General features: G+C 26.9%; 1 protein-coding gene across 1 annotated transcript; it reads right to left on the minus strand.

Annotated features, from left to right (window-relative positions):
- Positions 1-5,422: 5,422 nt before the first annotated feature.
- LOC119666976 (low-density lipoprotein receptor-like) lies at positions 5,423-20,489 on the minus strand. Its single transcript, XM_038076254.1, has 4 exons — positions 20,462-20,489; positions 19,269-19,436; positions 19,067-19,198; positions 5,423-5,744 (listed from the first exon to the last, which is right to left on the minus strand). Exons 1-4 carry the CDS (start codon positions 20,487-20,489, stop codon positions 5,677-5,679), a joined length of 396 nt encoding a protein of 131 aa, XP_037932182.1. The 3' UTR covers positions 5,423-5,676.
- Between the last annotated feature and the right edge of the window lie 4,010 nt (positions 20,490-24,499).

The raw sequence follows: 24,499 nt of genomic DNA on the forward strand, positions 1-24,499 counted from the left end.
AAGTAGTAGTAGTACTACAAGTAGTAGTACTTTAGCTTTATTTTACTTCATTTTATATATGTTGTATTACATAAAAATGTATAACAATTATATTATATATATATATAAAGCTTACAGCTTTGGCATTTTCGCCGTTTGCCGGAAGTTTAGATTTATCTTTTAACAACTTATCTTAAAAATTAAATAAAAATTATTACTAACTAATTTAATTATACAATATAAGCACAGTGTAGTCAACTATTTTACTTTAAATTAAATAAATAACAAATGATTTAAAATAATGTATTTATATAAAATAAACTATACAATCTCTCTACATAATCAGGCTTAATCTATCTTTTCCTTGACTTTATTTAATATTAAAAACTCACAAATTCGAGCGATTATATATTATATATTCAATTTTAAGCTTCAAAAAAACAAAAAGTAATAATCCTATAATATCACATATTTTTTTTAACACTGAAAAATATGTAAAATGAATTTGTACTTTTACACTTTGATGTACGGAAAAATAATATTAAATATCGTAGTTGAACTACAACAACCATTTCCTGTTTTATCTACAAATTTCCTTTTTCCGTTGCAACGATTTACGTTATTCATATCGGACAATGTCAATTTTCCAAAAGAAAAAAAAATTATATGCAATTGTTGTCAAAATTTTATTTATTGCACTTCAGTTAAAATGATGACCCAAAAAAAGACACTGGCCAGAGACCAATAAATCAAAATGATCGAAAACATGCATGCGGGCACATAAAAGTTGATTCAGCCAAAATAACAATAAACCTATTGAATAAACTTAATTAGAGCCAGATAACAAAGAAATATGAATACAAATGTGCTTAAATTTACTAAAAATTATAATACAAATATATTTTTTATACCTCGTTATATCAGTATAAATAATTCACTATTCATGATTAACAATAAATAAGACTGCAAGTAGTCAATCAAGCTTTTTATATACTTTTAAAAATTTACTTCTCGAGTTTTATTATACTTTAGTATAAAAAAAATTCTTTTATTACGTAGAAATTAATTAAAAATATAATTAAAATATCTGGTTTAAATAGAATATATGCATTTTAATACTATATTAAAACAATAGAAATACGTTTCATACAGGCAAGATATAAATTATAATTTTATGTACACGATTTTGACATACAGCAATCAATTTACAACTTTGTATTTAATATAATTTTTAAGCGATTAGAAATTTAACAATTAAAAAAAAATATAATTAATTAATTAATCAACTATTCCACGGCTGGTTTATGATTTCGTTCTACTATAAACACATCAAGTGAATTTGTTAATAAAGCTTTCATAGCAAAGTAACAAAACTCCAGAAAAATGTGCGAACATAAAAGTTAAGTACGACTTTGGATCAATTGGTTAAGGAGCGCTGACTCTGAGCTTCAAATTTGTACGAGTACGAGTTCGATTCCTGGTACTTGCTGTTTCAAAAAATTATTTACGAATAATTAAATACAAGAATCATTTCTAAGACCGTCATCCAAAAATTCAATTAATTAAAATAATATAAAATGCATTTTTGTTGTTGTAGTTCACTACTGTTCCAAAAACCTCTTTATAGACAATTAGAGTAAAAAAAGTAATAACACTCGATTAGTATCATTGCGAGTCTGAATTTCAGGTATTATATTCCATATATAGTCTGATTTTCAGGTATTATATTCCATATATATATATTCTATATATATGTAGAAGCTAGTAAACAAAATTTTTTTTTAAATGAAGTAGTTTTTACAAATACATATTTGATTTAAAAATAAAATGCAATATTTTCAACGTTTCAACTTATTAAGTGACATTTAAACAGCTCCTTTCGGATAAATATTTTCACTGATCAACTTCAGATACTGTTAAGTCGTTGCATTTTTATGTAGCACAAAAGTAAATAAGAGATGTAGAAAAATTGTCACTGCAAAAAGTTATAGTATAAATAATCCTACTTGCATTTGTAAATGGGTCGTTGCTTTCGCTTTCAGCTTTAAATGTGCGTTTCAGATACTCACGTCTTTAAATATTTGCAGCACGTACAATAACTGCTCTGCGACAAAAATGGTATGTCTGCAACTTCAATTACTTTATACTATACTATATTACATTACTTCTTTCGGTTTGTAGTTTTAGTTTGAAATGTGGTTAGTGTGATTTTTTATATAATTTAAATTGAAGATAAGTTTATCAACATTTTTGTCAGAGCATTTCAGATACTTTTAAAGCAAATTCTTCTTCAAATATCTTTAGCAAATTGCAATAGAACTGCTGCAAGCATTGTGATTGTTCAGATAGGTTTGTGTGGTTGTTCAGATAGCTTTGTGTGATTGTTCAACTTTCCAAATACACGATTTCTAAATAAAAATCTTTGATATATTTTCTTATTGAAATGAATAGTTGTGCAGTTCAGTTACATACTACATAATGAGATTGGTGTTTTAATAGTTATTTACAAGTGTTAATCATTAACACTTGTAAATAACAAGTATTGTGCATTATATAGAAAATAAATTTTTTTCAAACACATTATAAAGTATATTTAGAATAATTTATTTTTGTCGTATAGAGACTGGATTACTTAAGTAAAAATAATTTATAATATATCTAATGATCTCTATTAGTAAAGGATAAAATCTATTGTTGAGAAAAAAAAGTTTTTACTTTCTTGAAATTGGAATATTACTTAAATTATTAAATCAAATTTTAATATCAGTTTAATTTTTATTAATATTAAAAAGAGTTTCGTAAAATTCAATTATTTGTGAAAAATAAAATAAATTAAATTTATTAAGCAACAAATTTTCGTTCAACCAAAAGGAATTTAAACTCAATTAAGTACTTGAAATTGATTTTAATATTTAGTTTCTTTTTTGAATTCAAATGCAATAACTTAATTTATTTTGCTTCTTCAAAAAAATTATAATTCACTTATTCGGTCAATATGGCAAAATGATTTTTCCACATGAACTACAAATTTGTAAAAAAGAATATTTATCGATGTAAATATTTATTTATAGAAAGTAGGTAGAACCCAATTAAATTTTATTTTCATAAGCAATCTTGAATAAAATTGATATTCAAAAATTTGCTTCAGTTAAAAATTGTACTTCTTTCTACTTTTTGCAGAACACAATATTGTGTTTGGGTACACTCAATCGGTAATGTTTTCTGAGGTCGTCACAAAACCAATTTAAATTGGGTATTTTTGTATTTACAATTTTTACAATTTTCCTGTAAATTGCTCTTCCATTATGGGTTTGCTTCCATTAAGAGTTCATATTATATTAAAGTATTTTTAAATCATACTCATGCATGACGAAAATTAAAGTTACTTAGGCATTCTTTTCATATATATATAGCAGTTTTCATATACATAGTAATGTTACAAATTTTAAATTATATTCATGGTTTTTTCTAAAGTATACATATTTTAAGAACATTATATTAATTTATTTTTTTCAATAAGATTTATAATTTATTTTTTTCTATTAGATGATATGTATAATACATCTGATACTTTACTGGACGTATTAGGAGTTAAATGGTACAAACAGGATAATTTGAATTCATTGCTACTAAACAGGAAATTAATTGCACAAGGATCCGTTCGCTAATGCGTTTTTTATTTTTTGATATTACAAACAGTCATATTTTTCAATAAAATTTTAAACAAATCATATTTAAATAACTTTTTAATTACATCAGTTATTGCAGAAAAAAACTTATATCATATATATATTTAAATGATATGTATATGAAAAATTGAAAAATTAGTTTAAAAATTTATAAAATCATATAAATATGCATGCGAAGTATGAGGAACACACTGCGTATGAGTAACTAAATCCATGCCACATCAGGCTGCTAAAATTGAAGGACCTGAATTAAATCTGTAAAAAAGAAAATTTTGTACTTTTTAAAAAATTTCTAATTTTTTTTTGTATAAAAATGAAAATTTTAGAGAAAAGCGCAAGGTGATAACAAGGAAATGGCCAACTTTGCCAATAGAATTACTAATCATTCAGTTTGTATTCTTAGTTCATTGTTTTATGCAACAATTTTGTAATTGTTTTAATTTTCTATTGTTCCTTATAGCTTTTATGTGATTTTGCTATTGTTCTTGCTTCTGGCATTATTCCAAAGATACGAATACTCACTTTTTTCCTTAAATCTGTGGTTTCATTCATTGTTTTATTCACTGCATTTTAATCTCTATGGAATTATAGCCGCTTAAGAACATTTTCGTTTTTTGTCTGTCGGATGAAATTCTACAAAATCTGTAATTTTTTAGGGTTTTTAATTTATAGTGAATTGTAAATGAAATTGTTGCTTGTTTTTTAGGTAGAAAAAAATATATAACACTATGATCAAAGAATAAGATTAAACTTTTTAACTTTAATTTTTTTAAATCTGCCTTATAGTCATCAAAGTATTTTTTTCTCGATATAATATAATCAAACTGGCATATTTTTCAATCCTGGGAAAATTGGCAATTACTGAAATCAATTTCAATATTAACAGCAACTCGTTTAGAACGATTTTTTGACCTAAAACCGTTACTGCGAAGTCACATGGCGCTGAATCAGATCAATAAGATGATTATACATGGTTAAGATGATGATTATGAGATATAAGATTAAAATATTTAAGTAAAGTACCTAAAAGTCAATACAGTTTAATTTCAATAATTACATATGTTTTAAAATTTAATTTAGGTAGACCCATAAGGTATTAAGGTCAACTTTTATTCAGAAAAGTACTTTCTTTTAACATTACTTCAGTAAATATTTGGTGTGATTAAAAAAACAAAGAAATAATGAAAAACAACTTTTTTACTTGGATCTGACAGCCGTCATATCTCCTACCTCCAACACTGATTCTATACTTATATTTTTACACATTTAATCTTTCGAATAAATACGTATATATAGAAAATATTGCTTTAATACATAATTCCTTTTAAACATAGAATTCTGATCGCTTATCGTCCTTTTAGTTCTCAATATAAAGTCGTAGTTCTGCTTTAATTTATATCCTTTTTGTTATACGTGGATACTAGCATCTTCTGCAGCTCTATAGTATGGTTTCAATTAGTGGTTTCGCAAACCTATTGAATACTTACAGATATACAGGTATACTGATATCTATATTTATATCTTGTTGCTTTTATACACATAAGAATACTCGTAAGATGTGGTATAGACTAGCAAATATAGGCAAATATAATCAAATTTATATATACTTTAATTTTGTATTAGATACTACAATTCTGTCTAGTGGAGAATGCAATTTAATTTTATTTCAAAATTTTTAGGTTATATTTAAACAAATTTGATGAAATAAAAAACAAATTTTTGTAAATTAAAATTTATTTTTTACTACCATTGTTATGTTTTCTACTACTTAACATATTCCATTCATTTTTATTCTGATTCACTTGATTTTTTCTTACATTACCTTAAAACTTCACAGCATCATTTCACAGCGGTAGGTTCCATTTCATGCGAGGAGAGCGTTTATTTTGTTTAAGGGAGAGGCAAAGAAGTGTACGTTTTTGGACCTCTCTAATAGTACTCAAGTACATTAAGTTGTCGTACTCACTTAAAGTCTTACATTGAATATCCTTAATGAGAAATTAAGACGCTAATCGTTTATAGTAGCATTGTCGAATAGTAGAACTGCGAAAATAAATGTTGTTGAATATATTATAGCTGAAAATAAATTATATAAAAATTTTTTTTTTAAGTTTGTATGAAAAGGTAAATATAAGCAGTAAATGTTCGAGTTCCTTATAAATATTTCTAATAGCATAAAGTTAAAATTTCAAACTCGTATATGTCAGCTGCAAGGACATTTAAGTCATCACCATAAAGTCTTTAAATTTATGAGAAGTGTGTGCTAGTCATGTCCTCTTATTTATTCTTTTTTGGGTTCATATAGATTTATGGCACTGAGTAGTAAAATGTATCCTATTCCTTTTCAAATTATTCATATGGGAATACTTTTGATAATATGGTTCGTTTGTTTGTTAATGATATAGGAAATGAATTATTTATGATAAATAATTTCATATAAAGTACACTTCTAGATGAGATGGAAAATATTTTTAACTCACAAAAGTTTTAACATTCTAGAATTTTGAATTATTTAAGTATTTTGAAATAAAGTGTTTTTGCAGGCTAATTGGATTGAAATTGGAAAATTTCTATTGCTATAACGATCTGTTCTATTGTAATCTATTTTACAACAATATTTATTTCATCGATATTTCAACTTTAGTTTGAAGTCATCATCTGGTAACTCATGATCAAAGATTCCGTAATATAAATTGTGGTTTCTTTTTCTTAATACTATTTTTTTTTTTAAACAATAAAAATTTGACCAATTAGCCTGCAAAAACATTTTAGTAAAATCGTTTAGTCATAAAATAATAAGTATCTTAAAATATTTTAAATCAAGATTATCCAAACATTAAAGTTATTTTTGTCTTGCTAAAGGTATTTAAATTTTGTGATATTTGCTGAATATAATTTGTAAATCCATCATGTATTAATTTGTGAGTATGTTTTTATTACAATTGAAGAATTTCTTAATCGAATAGATTTGTTTATTAAATAATAAACAGATTTGTTAATAATTAATGCTTCCATTTGCTATTAGAATCTAATCAGTTGACTTCGCAACTTAAAATACAAAATCTTGAAAATTACTTTGTGAGCGAAAGTCAAAAAAAATTGATATCTGGAACAGATTTTTTAATTGATAATATTAAATAAGTTTTATTAACATAAACATTATAATTAATTAATAATAATAAATACATACATTTTGACTGCAACCACAATATAGTTTTTTCAAAGATAGTATTAGTAATTGACATAGACAAATTGAGTAGCAGACGTTGCACTGTAGGGTATGTCAGTCGAGAAATATTTTTGTTTTTTGATTTGACAGTTTATGTATTTTCGAAACCTTTAAAAGTATAACGTCTAATTTCTACAGAATAAACAAGTGAAACTTTATCTTATAAGATATATTATTAGATAAACCTACACTGCAACCCGATAATCTGTTATGTTTATAGTAATGTTTTGAATATTAATTATAAAATTAATTATACAAAAGTATTTACTACAAATAATAGTAATTAAATTTGAAATAACTAATTATTTATAATAGTTAAGTAAATTCATATATAACTATGGTTGGATCTCACAATACAACAGTAAGTATATTAATATTTTTAGAATAAACAAAAAAATTTACAAAACTCGAAAATTAAATTTTGCATATTAAGAAAACATTGGCTTAGTGTATTAACATGCGATGTAAAGTCAGATTCTAAGAAAAAAAAACTAATATGTGTTGCAAATCTCAGCCTATAGCTCTTCACCGACTTTGTCTCCAAAGTCGTTATTCCAATTTGGAGGTAATCTATACAACAAACTCAGTTGATACTGCAATTTTTTGGGCCAATCATGTCAAAAAATTTCTGTCTAAATATCAGAATTATAGAAAAAAATTATTTTTATCGAGACTATGAATCTTGTCACACACCAAAAGATCAATGAATTTGATTATATAGAAATGAACTGCTGAAAAAAAGAAATATATAAGAAATACTACAACAACTACTCCATTTGCCAGAATTAACCATACATTTAAAAATAATGTAATGATAAAAAGTAATAAATGTCATATAGTGACACTTTTTAAAATTGAATTCAATTGCAGTATATAAGCACTTTTTATTAATATTCTATATAATTACAAATTATTATCTTCTTTGTTTAAGTTACATAAATCAATTATTAGCTTGATAATAAATTAATACACGATATAAAAAGAATAATTAAGAATTATGAATATATGACTATCTTTTCCAATTTAAAAATGGCAGCAAACTTATTCATCTAAATGAAATCTATATATAAATATATAAATAAAAATTTAATTACATTTTATGAAATATATTTACGTAAAAATGGCACAAATTAAATTTAGTTAGAAAAATTTAATTTAAATTAATCAACATTGTTTTCAGTTCTGTTCGGAGGTAATATACTAATAACATTTTTTTTTGGATAAATAAAAATACAATTATGTTTAATTAAATTTATTTGAATGAAAACTAAATTAATTATTTGTCATCAAATTAATAATTCGATTCAGATATTTAAATTAATATTAGTTATTATTTTTAAGTGATGTCTTTCCGCGCTTTAATTACGTGTTGGGAATATAATTCATTTAACACCAGTATCGTATAGTATCACAGTGATGTGACACGCTAGTTAAACAACTAATTTTAATAAGGTAATAAAAACAAGTGGAGTATAAGTATTTTGCTTATAGAAGAATTTAATTAAAACATTCCAGTTAAGTGTTTATATACATTTTCAACGTTTAACGTCAGCAAAGTTTTATTTTTTTATGTTACCGTAAGTTGCTTCATAGGCGACTTTGTTGTGATATGACATGCAAGCAACCACAAGCAATGCATTAGTATTCATAGTAGTTATAAAAAAATGAAAATAGGAAAAAAATATGAGTGCATATAAATTTTATTTAGAAACTTTATAGTACGAACTGCAGATACTTGTATGACTTGACCCAAAACTAGTCCTAGCAGTGCGTATAAAAAAAAATTTATATTTTAAGTTACTCAGAAATGTTTGCATATCTCTTGAGACTATTTGAAGAAATATGTATTTCGAAGTGTTTGCAGTTCTATTTAAATGATACGAAAAGTGCAATAGGAAGTATTTTAAGGTAATCGGAAGCCACATTGAATGCGTACATAACTTCGGAAATGAACAAGTTGTATGCAAATGGGAATCAGTTAAGGTAGAAAATATGAAAACACTGAATAAGCTTAAGATTTTTATTGTTGGACCCATCAGGCTTTTATGAGTTAAGGATACAGTAGGTTAAGCATTACATTTTCAACGAAATCTTCTTTATTTCTACAAAAATTCCCTTTTTGTTCGATAAACCTTAGAACTGGAAGACTAGTATGAAAACACAAGAACAATTATACTACAATAAAAATATAATACATAGTATTATATTTATAATACATAATATAACATATTTTTTTAGATTTTAGAATACATAATATAACATATTATATAGTTATGGTTGTATAACATTAAAACATACGACTGTTTTTGTTGTTCATACTAGTCTTTCAGTTCTAAAGTTAAGCGAACAGGAAAAACATTTTTATAGAATTATATACTTCAAAGCCACAAATGATTGGAAGTTATAGATCCTGAAATTAACTTCAATGAAATACTTTTATTGAAAATGTTCTCATATTTTATGTCAAAAATTAAATTGTGTTCATCATAGGCTAGAAGAAAAATATATCTGAAATATTAATATTAAGTTCTTTTTATTTGAATGGCTTAATCGGTGTCTTCCAAAATGGAACTATTCGTGCGCTAGATGTTTAGGACTTCTATCTTTAATATAGGTCTTCAGCTCAACCAGACAGACGGTGTTACAACAGTGGTCAAATGTGCTGTGATGCAAAAGAGTATCAGTCTAATATAATCTAAAATTAGTAGCACATGCAAACAAGAAGCCTTATGTTGAGTTTTGTCAGTTTTTTCATTATGTTGGCTTATACTCCTTACTTGTATTCGGTGTAAGTTTCACATATAATGCTTGTATGTTTTTTAAATAAAATCCTACTAGATATAAATCCATAAAAATTTTATTCAAACGAAATATGTAATCTTATCTAAAGTTGACAGCATTAAATATTTGTATTTAAACTAAAGTCACTGATCTGGATTGCCGAGTGTTGAAAAAGTATTGAGAATCAATAATTTATTGTTCTGCAGTATCTGCATAATTTCACTCAAAATTATTTTAAATATTAAATATAGTAATTTTCCAAAAGTTCAAATCGGTTTCATTAATCAAGAAAAACAACTAAGGCATTCCAAACACAATGGCAAAAATGAAGTCAATTACGTTGCTGAAGCAGCTTCCATTCAAAAGCACCAATTTCAGCTTTAATATCCTTACTTCAGCTGAAAGGAAATTCCAATTTATTTTGAAGAATTTTGTGTGAATTGGCATTTCGTTGAAAAATTTTGCTGCGAGCGGCAGTGACTTGAACACAGTCAGCAGTCGCAAAATCTGCCTTTGATTGTTGATGGCAGATCCATTGATTTGCAAATAAACTTCATCAAACATAAACCACCATTTCGGTTGAGGGAAGGCGTAACAGAATTGACTTTATTCAACATGTCACTGTGAAATACACAAAGCGTCAGTGGCTTTCAAAACAAGAGAAACGGAAACACAAGAGTAAAGGAAGTTTTCAACTGCAGAAAGCACTTGGAAAATGAATATATATGAGGAAACGTTACCATTTACAGAGGTGTATATTGCAGGCAATCATCATTTTTGGAAATTTTTTTGTTTTGTTTTAAAAGTAAGAATTTTGTAATATGCAAAGAAAGAAAAAACACTAGGAGCCATTATTGATGAAGTGAACTGTCAGAGGCTATAAGAATAAGTGACTAGAGATATCAAGTGTAGTACTGGTTATGAGATAAAGAAAATGCTGAACTCTATATGAAATTTATTAATGAAAATTTATTTTTAAAGATACTTTTTATATCGCGTTTTAAAGTATGATATATATGCATCATTAACAAAATTGCACCGACCAACAATTGTGATTACAGTTGACGCTCATATATTGTAAAAGAATTTCCACTCAGATATTGTTTAGCTAATTGTATTGCAAAGAAATCTTATAATTATGTTCTGTTTAAAAAATTATTAAGTTGTTATAATGTAAAAAAGAAGTTTTTTATTAATGGATTACTTTTGTTTTTATATCCAGAGGAGGATGAATGTCTTTTTGGAAGACTACTTCTGGAGCATACGATCTCCACCATCGAATTAAATCCTAGTCTATTCGGAGCTGTTCACAAAGCTTTAAGGGGCTTTGTTTAATCAATAGTGAAACTGGTACAATAGGACTCTTTTGGCCACACTACCGGCTGTTGGGCAATTTTCACGTCTACTCTTTAATAAAAAAATAAAAATAATTCGAAGCTGTAAATATTATAAATATTTGAATCTATTACTAGAAATTTATATTGAATACATATTTTTTAATCATTGTTTATGTTAAAATTAATAAATGCAATCAGATGTGTAGTAATAGTAGCCTCTGCATAGGTAGCAGTTGCATTAATGTAGTTGTTAATGCAAGAGTGTCTGTATGGTGTTTTCGGCCTATGTTTAAGCTTCAAATAGTTTTGCATTTAGGGTGACCAATATGTATCTCTAAAGCTTCGGTAAAGTTCTTACCATAAACAAAACTATTCTATGATGTCCTGGATCGTGTGACTTATCGATATTAGATAATGACTTATAGATAATTTATTAAAAACGTATTTGAAACCGTTGTTATATGAGGTCAAACACAAAATGATTACAGTGTTAAAAGTATATATTAAGTTCGCTATTCGTAAAATTGTTCTTTACCGTTGATACTATATAAGAATGTGTACATCGAATAAAAAATAGTTATTTCAATTTTTCCAATTAAGTGTGTTTTGTTTTAATTTAAATTCGTACAATATTTTGAATTGATTTAATTCATAATTTATTTATTAAAATTAATTTTAAAGTTAACTATGAATAAGGGACTGGACTACTAAGACCCTTGGTATAAGATTAATTCATAGTTTAATTAATCATATGAATTCGAATTAAAATTTAACAAATATAAATATTTTCTCTCAATTCCATCTCATTTTCTTTAATTTAAATCTTCTTTAAATGAAAAATTTCTAAATATTGCTGTATATTGAATTTGTGCACATTTACATTTCAATAAACAGACTTTGTGCTAAATAATCAACTTTCATGCTACGTAAATTTCCACCATTTTGTTTGCAACTATTTGCTCCAAATAATTTCATTTCCGTCTGACCTAACTTTATTCTCGCCAGTTAAATTTCGTGCCAGAACTTTTCAAGTTTTCCACTTGTGAACATTTAAATACCTTTAAGCGCTGGTATTATGAGGTGCTTTAAGAGCTTAAGTTCTCATAAGTGCGGTTTTGGTGTTTCGAGATAAAGATTATTTGACTTCTTGTAGTGGATATTATTGTTCAAAATATTTTCTATTTTTAAAACAACTAAAAGCATTTCTTATATATAAGATGTTGAAGATGTTTTTAACATAATAGAATCATCCAAGCAACGAAAAATAATATTTTTAGTCATCATTATTGGTTCTTACAACTAAATATCCACTAGATTGGAAAACTACCTATCAAACAATCTGTGGTAGTTACCATTTAAGCTATATTATTTGAACATTATTTTCATTCAAAATTAGTTGAGTATTACTAAGTAGTATAATTTAATATTACTTATATAATTTATTATATACCATACTCCATTACCAGCTTAAGGATACAACAAATGATTTTCAATTATCTCTATTTTGCGAAATCGAACTTCTTTAAACGATTTGCCAGTTTCACTCATTAATACTAATCTTCCCCATGTTGTCCTTGAACTGCCTCTACGCCGGGTTCCCTGGGGATTCCATATTAGCGCTGCGTGCGGGATATCATCATAAGGTTTACACAAGGTATGGTCACGCCATATATCTCATAGCCTTGCGAAAACTTCTCACGCTTTTTGTATTCGATTGCTTATGTTCTGTTTTGCGCCTCCGTCTATGGAGAGAATACTTCCCCAGTAAGTAAAGCTCTCCACATCATTCATATCTTTGCTGACAATTGTGTAGCAGGCTATATTATTGGATTTTATGTACATAGACTTAGTTTTACTTATATTTATTTTGAGACTGACTTTCGAGGATTCGTTATGCAATTGGGTCAGTTTTGATTGCATATGTTGGTGATTATGCGAGAGCATGTAGTACTTATATACTATCATGCATACTTGAAAATAGTATGTGTCTAATTACTTTATATTGTATGTCGAGACAAATAAGTTTCAAGTTTACCTCTGTTCTTTACAGATCATTTATATGTATACTTCCTAATTAAGTAATTTCATAATAAACTTATCGTCTACATCACCGAACTAGCAAACATTTATCTCATTAACTAATATTAAAATAATTTACAATGTAGAAACTATTTCCATTCGTTAGATATTTTATTCAATAGTGAATTCGTTTTTAATAAAATTAAATTAAAAAAATTTAATCAATAAGTTTTCGCAGCATTACAAACATTAAAGTTGAGAGGAAAATACAATTAAATTAAATTGAAAAGCCAGAGTCCTGTTATCGTCACTTAAAAGACACACAACGCATTTCCTAGCAACTTTTGAATTATTTTCTTGTGAATTTTCCGTTCTCCAAGTAAGGTATGTATAAAGCTTTTCATTTCTACAGGACTTTATTTTCCATTGCAGAATGTAATCACCATTACCGGAAGAACATAAAGAGCATTGATTATATGCACTTCTGCAGGGATTTGAATGGTGTGCTGCGTTTCGTCCGTTAAATGCAGCGTTTCGAAGCATTCATATGGAAAATTAAATTTTGTCACCAACGTTTGTGCCTTATTCCTTTACTTTCCTCACTCCTTTTCAATTATTTTCAATAAACTTTCATTCATAAGAAGTTTGGCTAATTTATTTTACAGAAGATATCTTTCAGATATTAGTTTCATTAAATTATTAAAATTGTTCCAAATGAAGCAGTTTCATTGAAAGTCAGAACGCGAGTCAAACTTAATGTAGATGGCGTAAAATTTGTAATTGAAATTAAGTATTAAGTATTTTTAAGTATTTTAGCTTCTATATATAATTATTGAATAATAAAAGCTAACTCATTAGAATGTTTTATTCTATCTTTTAAAAAAATTTACTATTTCTGTCAACAGATGTATTGTCTCCCAAAGCTGTTCATAAAAAGAAACAAAAAGGTTTAGTTTTATATGTTTTAATTTTTTTTAATATTATTTTATTAAAAAATATTTATTTAAAATATGCGATGAATTAATTTATATTTCCATTACATAAAATTTAATTTATTCGTTTTTTACTTCATATGAATACTATTAAGTTTTGAACAAACGATGTTGTATAATTTATTTTATCTATTTCATAAAACAATTTTCAACAGTTTATTGCAGAAAAAAATTTAAATTAAATTTAAATTTTAACTTTCTAATTGTTATTCCCTTTGAATAAACCAAAAAATTTAAGTTTAAAAACTTTTTATGCACATTTCTACCATACAAAGCAAAATAAAAATTTCAATTAATTGTTGGCAAACATGAAACCAAATGTAGCTTGAAGCAATAGTAGTTTAAGTTTATAATTGCTTTTTTATTTTAATTTTATTATAGATAAATTTTATTAATGAAAATTTTAAATCTACATATAAAATTTAATCATAAGATATGGAAAATCTATTAAAAAAGCATAGAATATTTTCAATAATAAATCATTTTAAAACAAAAAATATAAAAAAAAGTAATGAACATTAATTAGTTTTACATTTTCATCTAAAATTTTTAATAATTAATATTTTTGTATATAGAATATATAAATAAATAATACCTTTAATAGAATTTATGGATTTGCAAATTCTGCGTCCAGACGTCTACTACTGAAAAAGTAGAGGTCTGGACGCAGATCGAAAATCACTAGCGCATAGCTTGAAATGCCAACATAAAAGAGACCCTCCTCAAAGTAATGCGAAAGCGATTCCAAGGGGGAAAAATCTAACCGAAGATGGGGTGTTTTAGTCCGTATACTACATATTAATGTAAGGGAGTCGGGCACACCATTTCGACAACAGTCGGTCTGACGGTGCATAAAACATTTCACCTCCTCACCACAAAAAACAAAAAAAACTGAATCTTGATTACAATAGAATGGTGGACTAGTTGATTAAGAGAACTGCATCAAATCCATGGTATAGGCCGAAGTAAATTTCGGGTCTCTCCATAAAACACTTAAAATGCCTAACTTAACTAGAATTTATTACTGCTACCAACCACAAATGGTCCAATTGGGGAGGATCTTGCTGTACTATGCCATTTGTCCAAAAGTACTTCGGAGAAAAAGCAAATAACTACTAAATTTAACCAGATGGGATCTACAAACTATAAATGGAGTTATAAATTGTCATTGCGTCTCAAACAAACATAAAGTGTATATAAGTATATTAGAAACCGAGGAGTAGAGACTATTTATGGAATGTAGCAATAGACGCAGTATCACGGAAAGTCAATGTTTGGACCCATAAAACTGTACAAAAAATATAATAAACTAACTTTTAACATAGTTGTCGTATTAAAGTTCATATTATTTTGTACTGCACATTGGTTTCTTTATGTTCTCCTGGAGATCAATAGCTTACAGAACGCAACTGGTAACGTTTGGCTAATTATAATTTAAATAGCAAAAGATTGTATTTCGCTGTTGAGTTCAGCATAGAGTATAGGTTAGGTATTTTCTCATGCAAGTAGTTATTGCTTGATCATATGGTTTATATATTATATATATGTCTGTTTTATACAATTATATTTATTCATTTTATTTCTTTAAGCAAATATACAACACAATTAAAGATTGTCGGACTCCACTATGTTCTTCATATGTGTGGTATATATATCTATAATTCGTAATACATATTTAATCTAAATATACGCCTCAGTTTCTGTTATATATGACTTATGAGCATTTATTTCAAATTATTTATTCTTACAGATACTATTAGTCATATTTTGTTATTAAAAAATACCTCTTATTTCAGTTACTCTACATACTACTATATTTCATATTAAAAGTTTAAGGAACATTTCAAGTTCCCTTCCAGTATGCTGTACGGTATATGCATCGTAACTCTTTCTTTAGTCATGATTTAGTACTGAAACTTAAAATTCAATTAGAATCCTAACATATTTTTTTTTATGGTTAGTGAAATAATACTACTAAATACTATTTTCAGCTTACATTCAACAAGTATACTTTTTTCATCAAAGTTTTAACCAAGCTCTCGTTATGTCTTGTTACTACCAAAAAATGCTTCCACTTTTTGTTTAAGAAGTAGAGTACCTTGTTATTACTACTAGTACCGTTTGTGGTTTAAAATTTTGAACAAAATGTGTTGGTTATAAGTTCATATGCACTTATTTTACCATAAAATATATTCTGTTTTAAAAAAAATTTTATTTTTACTTGGTAACAATGTAAAATATCTTGAAGATATTTATCTTTTTCTCTTTTGACTCCGCTGTTGCTTAGAGCTGCATACAAATTGTGAGGTTTTATTGCTGATACTTATCATACGAACAAATTTTTATAAAATTTATTGCTGCATAATAAACAGTTCCAGAAGATAGTACATTTTTTTATTCAAGTGAATTTTTAGAAATTCACTATGTGTTGCATTTTATTAGGAGTACATGTACATTTCATTATAAATTAAATAATAGAAATGAAACCATTAATAATAATATTTTAATATACCATCTCTACCACACGAGTAGTAGTTAATAAGGAAATACTGAGTAAAGTGTGTGATTCTAGAATTAAAATATTACAAGAGTTCGATAAAAAATAAAACTAAACATTTTATAATAAGATGTGGAAAAAACGACAATGAATATGACATTTTATATAAATATGACATAGTTCGTTGATTAGTTGCAGCGGGAGTTCAACAAATACGCTGCCACGTCTCGTAATTAACGATTATAATGCCACATTCGTACCAATAAATCCCAATAGGTAAATTAAATGCAATCTATTGTTTCTAACTGATGTGAAGCTCGTTAAACTGTACAAAAAGTATACCCTTTAAGAGCCATTTCTGCTCTTAGTAGAATTATTTTCTCTATTACTTTGAGGAATCACACAAAAAATGTGTTATTGTGATCTCTATGTCTCAGTTTCAACAATACCTTCCGTGCGTTGATTTTTATACACTAGTGAACTGAAATAACTGGAATCAATCTAGCAATATTGACCTGGTTTTGCAGTAAAGAAGTTGGTCGATGCATCAGACATAAACCATTCATTTAAATCATTTGTTCGAAACACATTTTAACATACTCATATTGTTAACTACTACAAAGCTACATAATGTTTAGGTTCATCTGGTATCGCTGGGAATCCATAGGTTTATCTGTAGCATATAGCCGGGAGAACATAACATGTTCTATGGGTTGCATATATTATAAAATAAATGAAACAGTTAATATTGAATTTTTAGAAAAATTAGGTAGTACTATGATATTTGTTTATATATTTAATGATATGTTTCAGATTGTATAAATTCACTGTATAAATTCGCTGTTAGTAACTTTTTAATAGAAAGCATTTGTGAGCCTAAATTACACATATTCTTTAAGAAGAGATTTTCAAAACTACAAGATGTGTGGCAATTAATTTCAAGTAGTGAACTATGAGTATTTAGAATACTATAATATTCATAATCACTTTTATCTTTTTTTTTTCCTTCCACTAATTTCTAAACTTTATATATTCTTTTTGTTTTGACAGAATCTATTATTATTTTTGGTTTCCTTGGCTCAATTTCAAGACTTTTTAAAACTACAACGTTTGCCACAAAATTCTCACATATTTTTATCCTACTTGAGCCACCAGAACAACGATAGAATCAGACCGGTATGTATGCCATTTTAAGAATGTGAGATTAAATCGCTGAATTAAATTTCTTAGCCTTCCCTCTTATGCTAAGTGTTGAATTTTAGAAGGAAAATATTATTGTTACTTTAGTTTGTTTTTAATAAATTGCTAAAGTTAAAAAAGTCAATATTAGTGAGTAAAGGGATAAACTAGAGTACAAGTTTAATAAGTTTAGCTTTAAACGAATTCTGTAGCGGTTTTAATAGTCGCAAAGTGTCTGTCTAATTACATTTCCAGAGAATTTATTTTGTCTACGTGACGTGCTCGAAACACTGTGGAATAGAGCGTTGACATTTCATTGACATTGTAGTCAAATTGCAATGCCAACTATGAAATTTGTGGGGCTATGAAACGTGAAGTTTACTTTATTGCTTGTTGATATTGCTTTCAATTTTGGTTATACATTTAGTACTCGTCTCTAGTGAAGTGGGTGTGATAATTGCTGTTGTAGACAGATATGTGACATTAGAGCAACATTTTTACTAACATTTGGAGGAAAATACTGAAAAATGTGGACATAATCAAGTGTTTCAATTTTAGCATATAAATAAGATATATAATATATAAGAGAAATATTATTAAAGTCTTAAATAAGAAACTTAAAGAAGTCTATGTAGCAGTCTCTTATATCGGTTGCAGTGTGGCAACCATAAGATATTTTGAAATATTCGTAATATTTGATTATTTGTTATAATCACTTTTAAATTCTTTTTTGTCAAATTAAATATCAAATTTATGCATACTAACGAGTCATAAATTTGCAATCAATTTTCCTTACTGCTAGAGATGAAGGCATATTGTAAATATAGTATATAACAGGCAAGATAAAAGTCCTCGTAGTTGAAAGATATTTTTGCATAACTCAACAAAATTTACTACCATGTCTTTCTGTTCACTAGTCTCTTTTGTTATTTTTTTTCTTTAAAGTTTACTTAAAAGGAGCGATATTTCCCTTTGGCATATTTTATACCATAGTTTTCTATAGTACCATATTTCGTTGTATCGACAGGACTACTCGATTCCTCATTTCAATAAATTATTTGCTCAATTTCTCTTGCATGTTTATTTTCATATCAAATGTTTAACCAATATCAAAAAGGAAATAAATATTGTCAAAAAGAAAAACCATTGCTAAATTTTGCAGGACACATTAATATATATATATTAATAAAAATATACAAAAAAAACTAATTTTATATTATTTGGCATGCAATATTGCAATATTTATAAAAATAACAAATTGACGTAAAAAAAATTGTACTTGAAAAGCAAATCAGAAGGAGTATAAATAATAATGCTAAGAAAAATGAAAGAAAAAATAATGAAATAAAGCAAGAAAAACTTACTGCACTGCGCTTCATCGGATTTATCCTCGCAATCGTCTGTCATATCACAGCGATAATGTGGTGGTATACAATATGTTTTATTGAAGATATATTGGCCGCAACTGATTTGTCCGGCTTCGCATTCAGGCGGTGCTGAAAACACAAATTGGTTATTTACTGCAATTTGGCTTACAGTCTTTATTTTGAACAAATTTGTACTTACGACATGACTGCTGTTCGTCTTCGCCACCATCACAATCTTTCTGATAGTTGCACACCCACAATGAAGTGATGCATTTACCATCTTTGCAGCGAAACATTCCCGTAGGACATGGCACACTTGAGTCTGGAAGTAGACGACTGCTACTGCTCTCGCCAAAACGACTGCCATCTGTAAATAAAAGCAAAATAAAATTTAATTAAATAATTTATTTACTCAATAATAATATATATATATTAATTGATATACACATATACAAATAATATATATGTATCATTAGTAATTGATCTACACATATAGTGCATTTGTGCATTGAAACTTAATTAGTAACTTATCGCTTTACATGTCGTTTTCTTCATATTAATCCGATTTTGGTCAATAGATATTTCTGTGATTTTGGAAAATTTCAATTATGTGCTTGTGTATCTTAAGTGACGATTCTTGTCCAAAATATTTAACAAAAGCAAATCATGTAGTCCAACAGCTTCTTAAAAGCAAAGCATTGTAATTGCACTAACTTTGTATTGAACAGTGTCGCAAAATGCTGTAAACTGCATTAAGCACGTTGTATGTCACACAACACGTACTACACAGTGCTGAAGTAGGATTTTATGCTTAAGGATATACAACGACAACAATTCGTACTTTTTTTAAGAAAAATTTAGATTTAAACTTAAAGAAACATTAGTCTGATATGCGTTAGATATATAAGAGCGCATTGAGTTATATCAGTAAACAAAGTTTATTTAAAAGTACAAATTTTAAAAATTCACTTTGATTTACATTAAGTATTTTTAATCAAAATAATAATAAAATGGAAGCTCTTTTAACTTAACGTTTAATACTTTAGAATGTTATACTTGGGAATAAGAATAAATGCCAATATTAAACTTAAGAGTTGATGTGTGCATACTGAAACGCCGATTCCAAGAGTTGTAAGAAGCACCTTAAGACAAAGATTGCATGTTATGGTTATGAGTATTTCTTTAGTTGAATTATTTGTATGCAATATATCATCAGCTACGACTGACTAACTAACTAATCATACTTATCCTAAGCAACAGTTTCTATTATTCTTATAATGACATGAATACATACATCTAATCCCTTTTATGAAGTAACAATTATGTCCATCATTTTATTCTGTGGTTTTATGCACCTAGCAGCTTTGTTCCATTATATAAATATTGACTTACAATGATAAGACCAAGTATTAATAAGCATATTAATTACCAATATAACTGATATTTGATATTTAATATTGCAAAAAGATGATAACATTCACTGTTGGTTTCTAATGAGATAGAGGATGAAGACCGATATGAAATTGTGTCGATTTAATGTAATACTAAATTTGCAAAAAAGTTAGTTTATATCAACAAATACAAAGCTTACCATTTCTACTAATAAAAATACAAATCTTAAAGATTAAATTCCTGAATTCTTTTAATTAATCTCTGCGTCCATTATACTTTCAGATTTATTGCCAACATTTATAAAAACTTACAAGAATATTTTATTTCATTTATCAAGAATGATAACAAGTGCTTTTTCAACGAGCACATCAATGAAAAGGAATATAGTAATTTCATTGTCATTCCATGGAATTAGTGAAATTCTCAATATTATTAAAATTGTACTCATATTTCAATTCCATTTTTTAATAAGCATTAAAGCACTAAAGAATACTCTAAGGATGCGAATTGAAACCAAACGCGTTCCTCTCATACTTGTGCATTTGTTTCTACGCCGTATTGTACAACGTAATTAAATAAGTCGCTTCGTTAACTTGTAATATCCTGCATTTAAAGTTTATTTTATTTTCATATTAACCACAATATCCTGCATTTGTGTACCTTCTCTGCTTATGTATTTATCTTCCATATCTTTGTTGTACACCCGTCGTATATATGTAATCTTATACTTATACTCAGTGCATTGTTTTTCCGAAATACCCTTGAGGATGTCAGTATTAATTCGCACTGTTGCTTTTCACATTTGCACAGCAGCAATGCAAGCAAAGCTAAGCTTTAAATTGTACAAAAAACTGCAACAATGGAATAAAATGGTTACCCCATTTCGAGCAGTTTAAGCAAATACGTATACGTCCAACAAAATGGGAACACCACAGCATTCGCTGTGTACAAGCAGAAAGCAGTGTTGTACCAGTGCTGTAGCAGTGTTGTAAAAAGCACCAAAACAAAATGGAAGAAACCGTTTTATACGTTTTATACACTTTGCCATGCTGCAGCACAGCACAGCTTCCGCACTTTCCTTTGTCCCTACCATTAAATTGGTAGCACTGCTTTGTGCACTTTTAACACATGCACAGTACGAGTATGTAAAGTAACAGTGAAACGGATAACAACAACAACAAGGAAAGCAAATCCAAACTAAAAAAAACATAGAAAACAAAAGTGAAACAATGAAAATAGTTTAATGAATGCCATTTCTTTCACGGAACAATTATATAAAATTATTTCTTTTATATTTATATTTTTTTGTATATTTATTTATTTTATTTACATTTTTGTTTGTTTCTTTTTGCAACAATTTTCTCTTTTAAGAGTTTTTTCTTCTTTTGTGCATTCCAGTTTGCGTTGCGGAAAATATACATTTGTGCACGCGTACAAAAATGGCGTGGAAAGCGGATATAGACGCCATTATGGATTGAAATGGTGTGCGCTTACGCTAAGTACGTTTGGGATTTACACTTCATTTTCACTCTAATTAAGGAAATCTTTTATAACTCGTCTCAAGGTAAACTTTTGAAAAATGTTCCAAATATGTTGCTCATCATATTGATTTATATAAGAATGCCATAAGAAACTGAGGCGAAATGGATGAAATGTAATAATGAAATATTTTTGAATAATGAATTAATAAAAAGTTTGATATTTGAAAAAATTAACATGAAATATACATTTTCATAATTTGTAAGGATTTATTAAAATAAAAATTATTTCGGTTTAAACCCTCGTTATTTTATTAATTAATATGTTGTAAGCCACATATTTTGTTTCGCGTATTAAGAAGGTTATAATGCGATTTGAGCTTTACTGCATGATTTTTTTCCTCGTCATTGGATCATTAACATAATTAAAGAAAAATAAATAAAAATTTAAGATGCGCAAACTTGAGAAGAAAAGAAATATAAGTATAATAATATATTTACAAATTATTATCAATGATTTTCAAAAAGAAAAATAATTGTAAACTATATAAAATTATTTATATTGTTAATGTAATATTGTTAAAATTGTTAAATTGGAATAAAATATTTGAAATAAAAAGTAAACTTATTTGTAATAAAAATTTGGAATAATGTATAAAATCGAAGTGTCGAAGTGGAATGTAAGATTTTTACAGGGAATAATAATAATACCTAGTATATTGATTGATTGTAGGTTTGCGAAAATTATTGCTATCTATTATCTAGTAACTAATCTACTATGCAGCATTTAATGTAAGTTAATTTTAGCAATTTAGTTATAAGGAAAAACTTATTTGTAGATTCTTTTTATGGTAAAGTATCAAAACCTGTTTTTCAGTAAAATTTCGAATTAAATATAGCAACCCTCTATTTCATCGTCATGCTACTCCGTAGCAATAGCAAAGACGAGAAAAAAGGGTTACACTCGATCTACAACAACTAAATTTTAACTTATTTTATTAGCTTATTGTAACCTTTTTTAAATCTTTTTTAAAACATTTTTAAAATCTTTTTTAGAAATTAACCCTTTGAAGTCTATTTCACCACTTTTCATTGCTTACAGATTTCTTTTAGGAACAATATTTAAAATATTCTGTATTTTTTTAAATTATATTTAAATAAAATATATTAAAATCAAATATATTTCGAACAAATTTGTTTCTGCATTAAAAATTTAAAGAAAAGTTTAAAACATTTAATATTTAATAGATAAGGCGAAAGTGATATTTCAAAAACATTTACAACAATAGGTTTCATATTAATTATGATATTGAAACTGGTGGCAACCACTCCAATCAATGCAATTCACTGTAACTGCAACATATTTTGCTTTAGCCAATTGTGTGTGAAATTACCGGCATTTTTTACGTCAATACAAATGGTTTTTCTTTGTGTTGCTTCAATGCAACATATTGCATTTTCAAGTTAACAAATATACCGGAGCAGCCAACTGGGAGCCGACTAGTAACCACATACAAGAGCATTACGTGCCACTTGGGGTGCATACAAATGAATGCCATTGCACAGCTCCTCCTGTCTATGGTTCTACTGCTGTGCGTTGTGTCTTTTTTAGACTTTAAATTTGTTCATACTTTAAGGTATTAAAAGTAAATAATTAACAGGACTTTGTAGATATGTATAAGTTTTTCAAACTTCAAACAGATTCAAAAATTTAATATATTGCTTCTATTTTAAAACATTCCAAAGGGACACACCCTTTATTATTCTTTTATATTTTATTTTTAAACTAATATTTATGTTTCATCAGCGATATCTCAACATTTACAACTTTTTCCCTCATGAATTACACACAGGTTTCAGAATTATAATTTATTGTAATTATTATCAGGAGGATTGGTTGTCATATTAAATACATTATATTGTAATTATTTAGCAGAAACTAATGAAATTCGAAATAAAAATATTTTTTTTAATTGTAAAAATTTTCAATAAAATGTTATCATTGTATTTTGTAATTAATAGATTCATTACAAATGCTGTGTAATCAAAGGTATCTATATTTGTATATAATTGTATTCAAAATATTTGAAATACAGTAAAATCGCTATACTTAAATAATATTATATTTTCAGCTAATGTATTAAAGAGGGTTAACCTTATAAATTTTATTCTGTTGTTATTATTAATTTAATATGTTTTGAATAATATTTAATCAATAATTTAATAAAAAGCACATATCTTTAAAAATGAGATAAATAGAAGTATTATCCTGGCTGCTATTTGCTCCTATCAGCCGGTTTTTACTCCGCCAGCATTCTAGCAACGATATCCTCAAATACCATTAAAGAAAACAATCTATCAACCTAAATACTTTTCAAATAACACAAAACAAATTGTAATATTTTTTGCTTTCATGGAATTTTTTCAATCCTTTAAATGTAAAATATTTGCAGCATAATTTATGCATAACGCCGAATCAATAAAAAACCCAAGATTGTAGCCAATATGAAACATAAGAGAGCAAAAACAGCTGGTGTTCGAATAAATCGTTCAGATTGGG

Source organism: Teleopsis dalmanni, chromosome 1, assembly GCF_002237135.1.
Source record: "Teleopsis dalmanni isolate 2A chromosome 1, ASM223713v2, whole genome shotgun sequence".
Lineage (NCBI taxonomy): Eukaryota > Metazoa > Arthropoda > Insecta > Diptera > Diopsidae > Teleopsis > Teleopsis dalmanni.

What these genes read in the sequence shown, in the direction of transcription:
- LOC119666976 (XM_038076254.1), bottom strand. Translation starts at nt 20,489, where the DNA reads ATGCTTATTAATACTTGGTCTTATCATT. An exon ending in TAATACTTGGTCTTATCATT is followed by an intron (nt 19,437 to 20,461) that starts GTAAGTCAATAT and finishes TTTTATTTACAG; the next exon opens with ATGGCAGTCGTTTTGGCGAG. An exon ending in ATCCGATGAAGCGCAGTGCA is followed by an intron (nt 5,745 to 19,066) that starts GTAAGTTTTTCT and finishes ATTTATTTTCAG; the next exon opens with CTATAATATATTCAACAACA.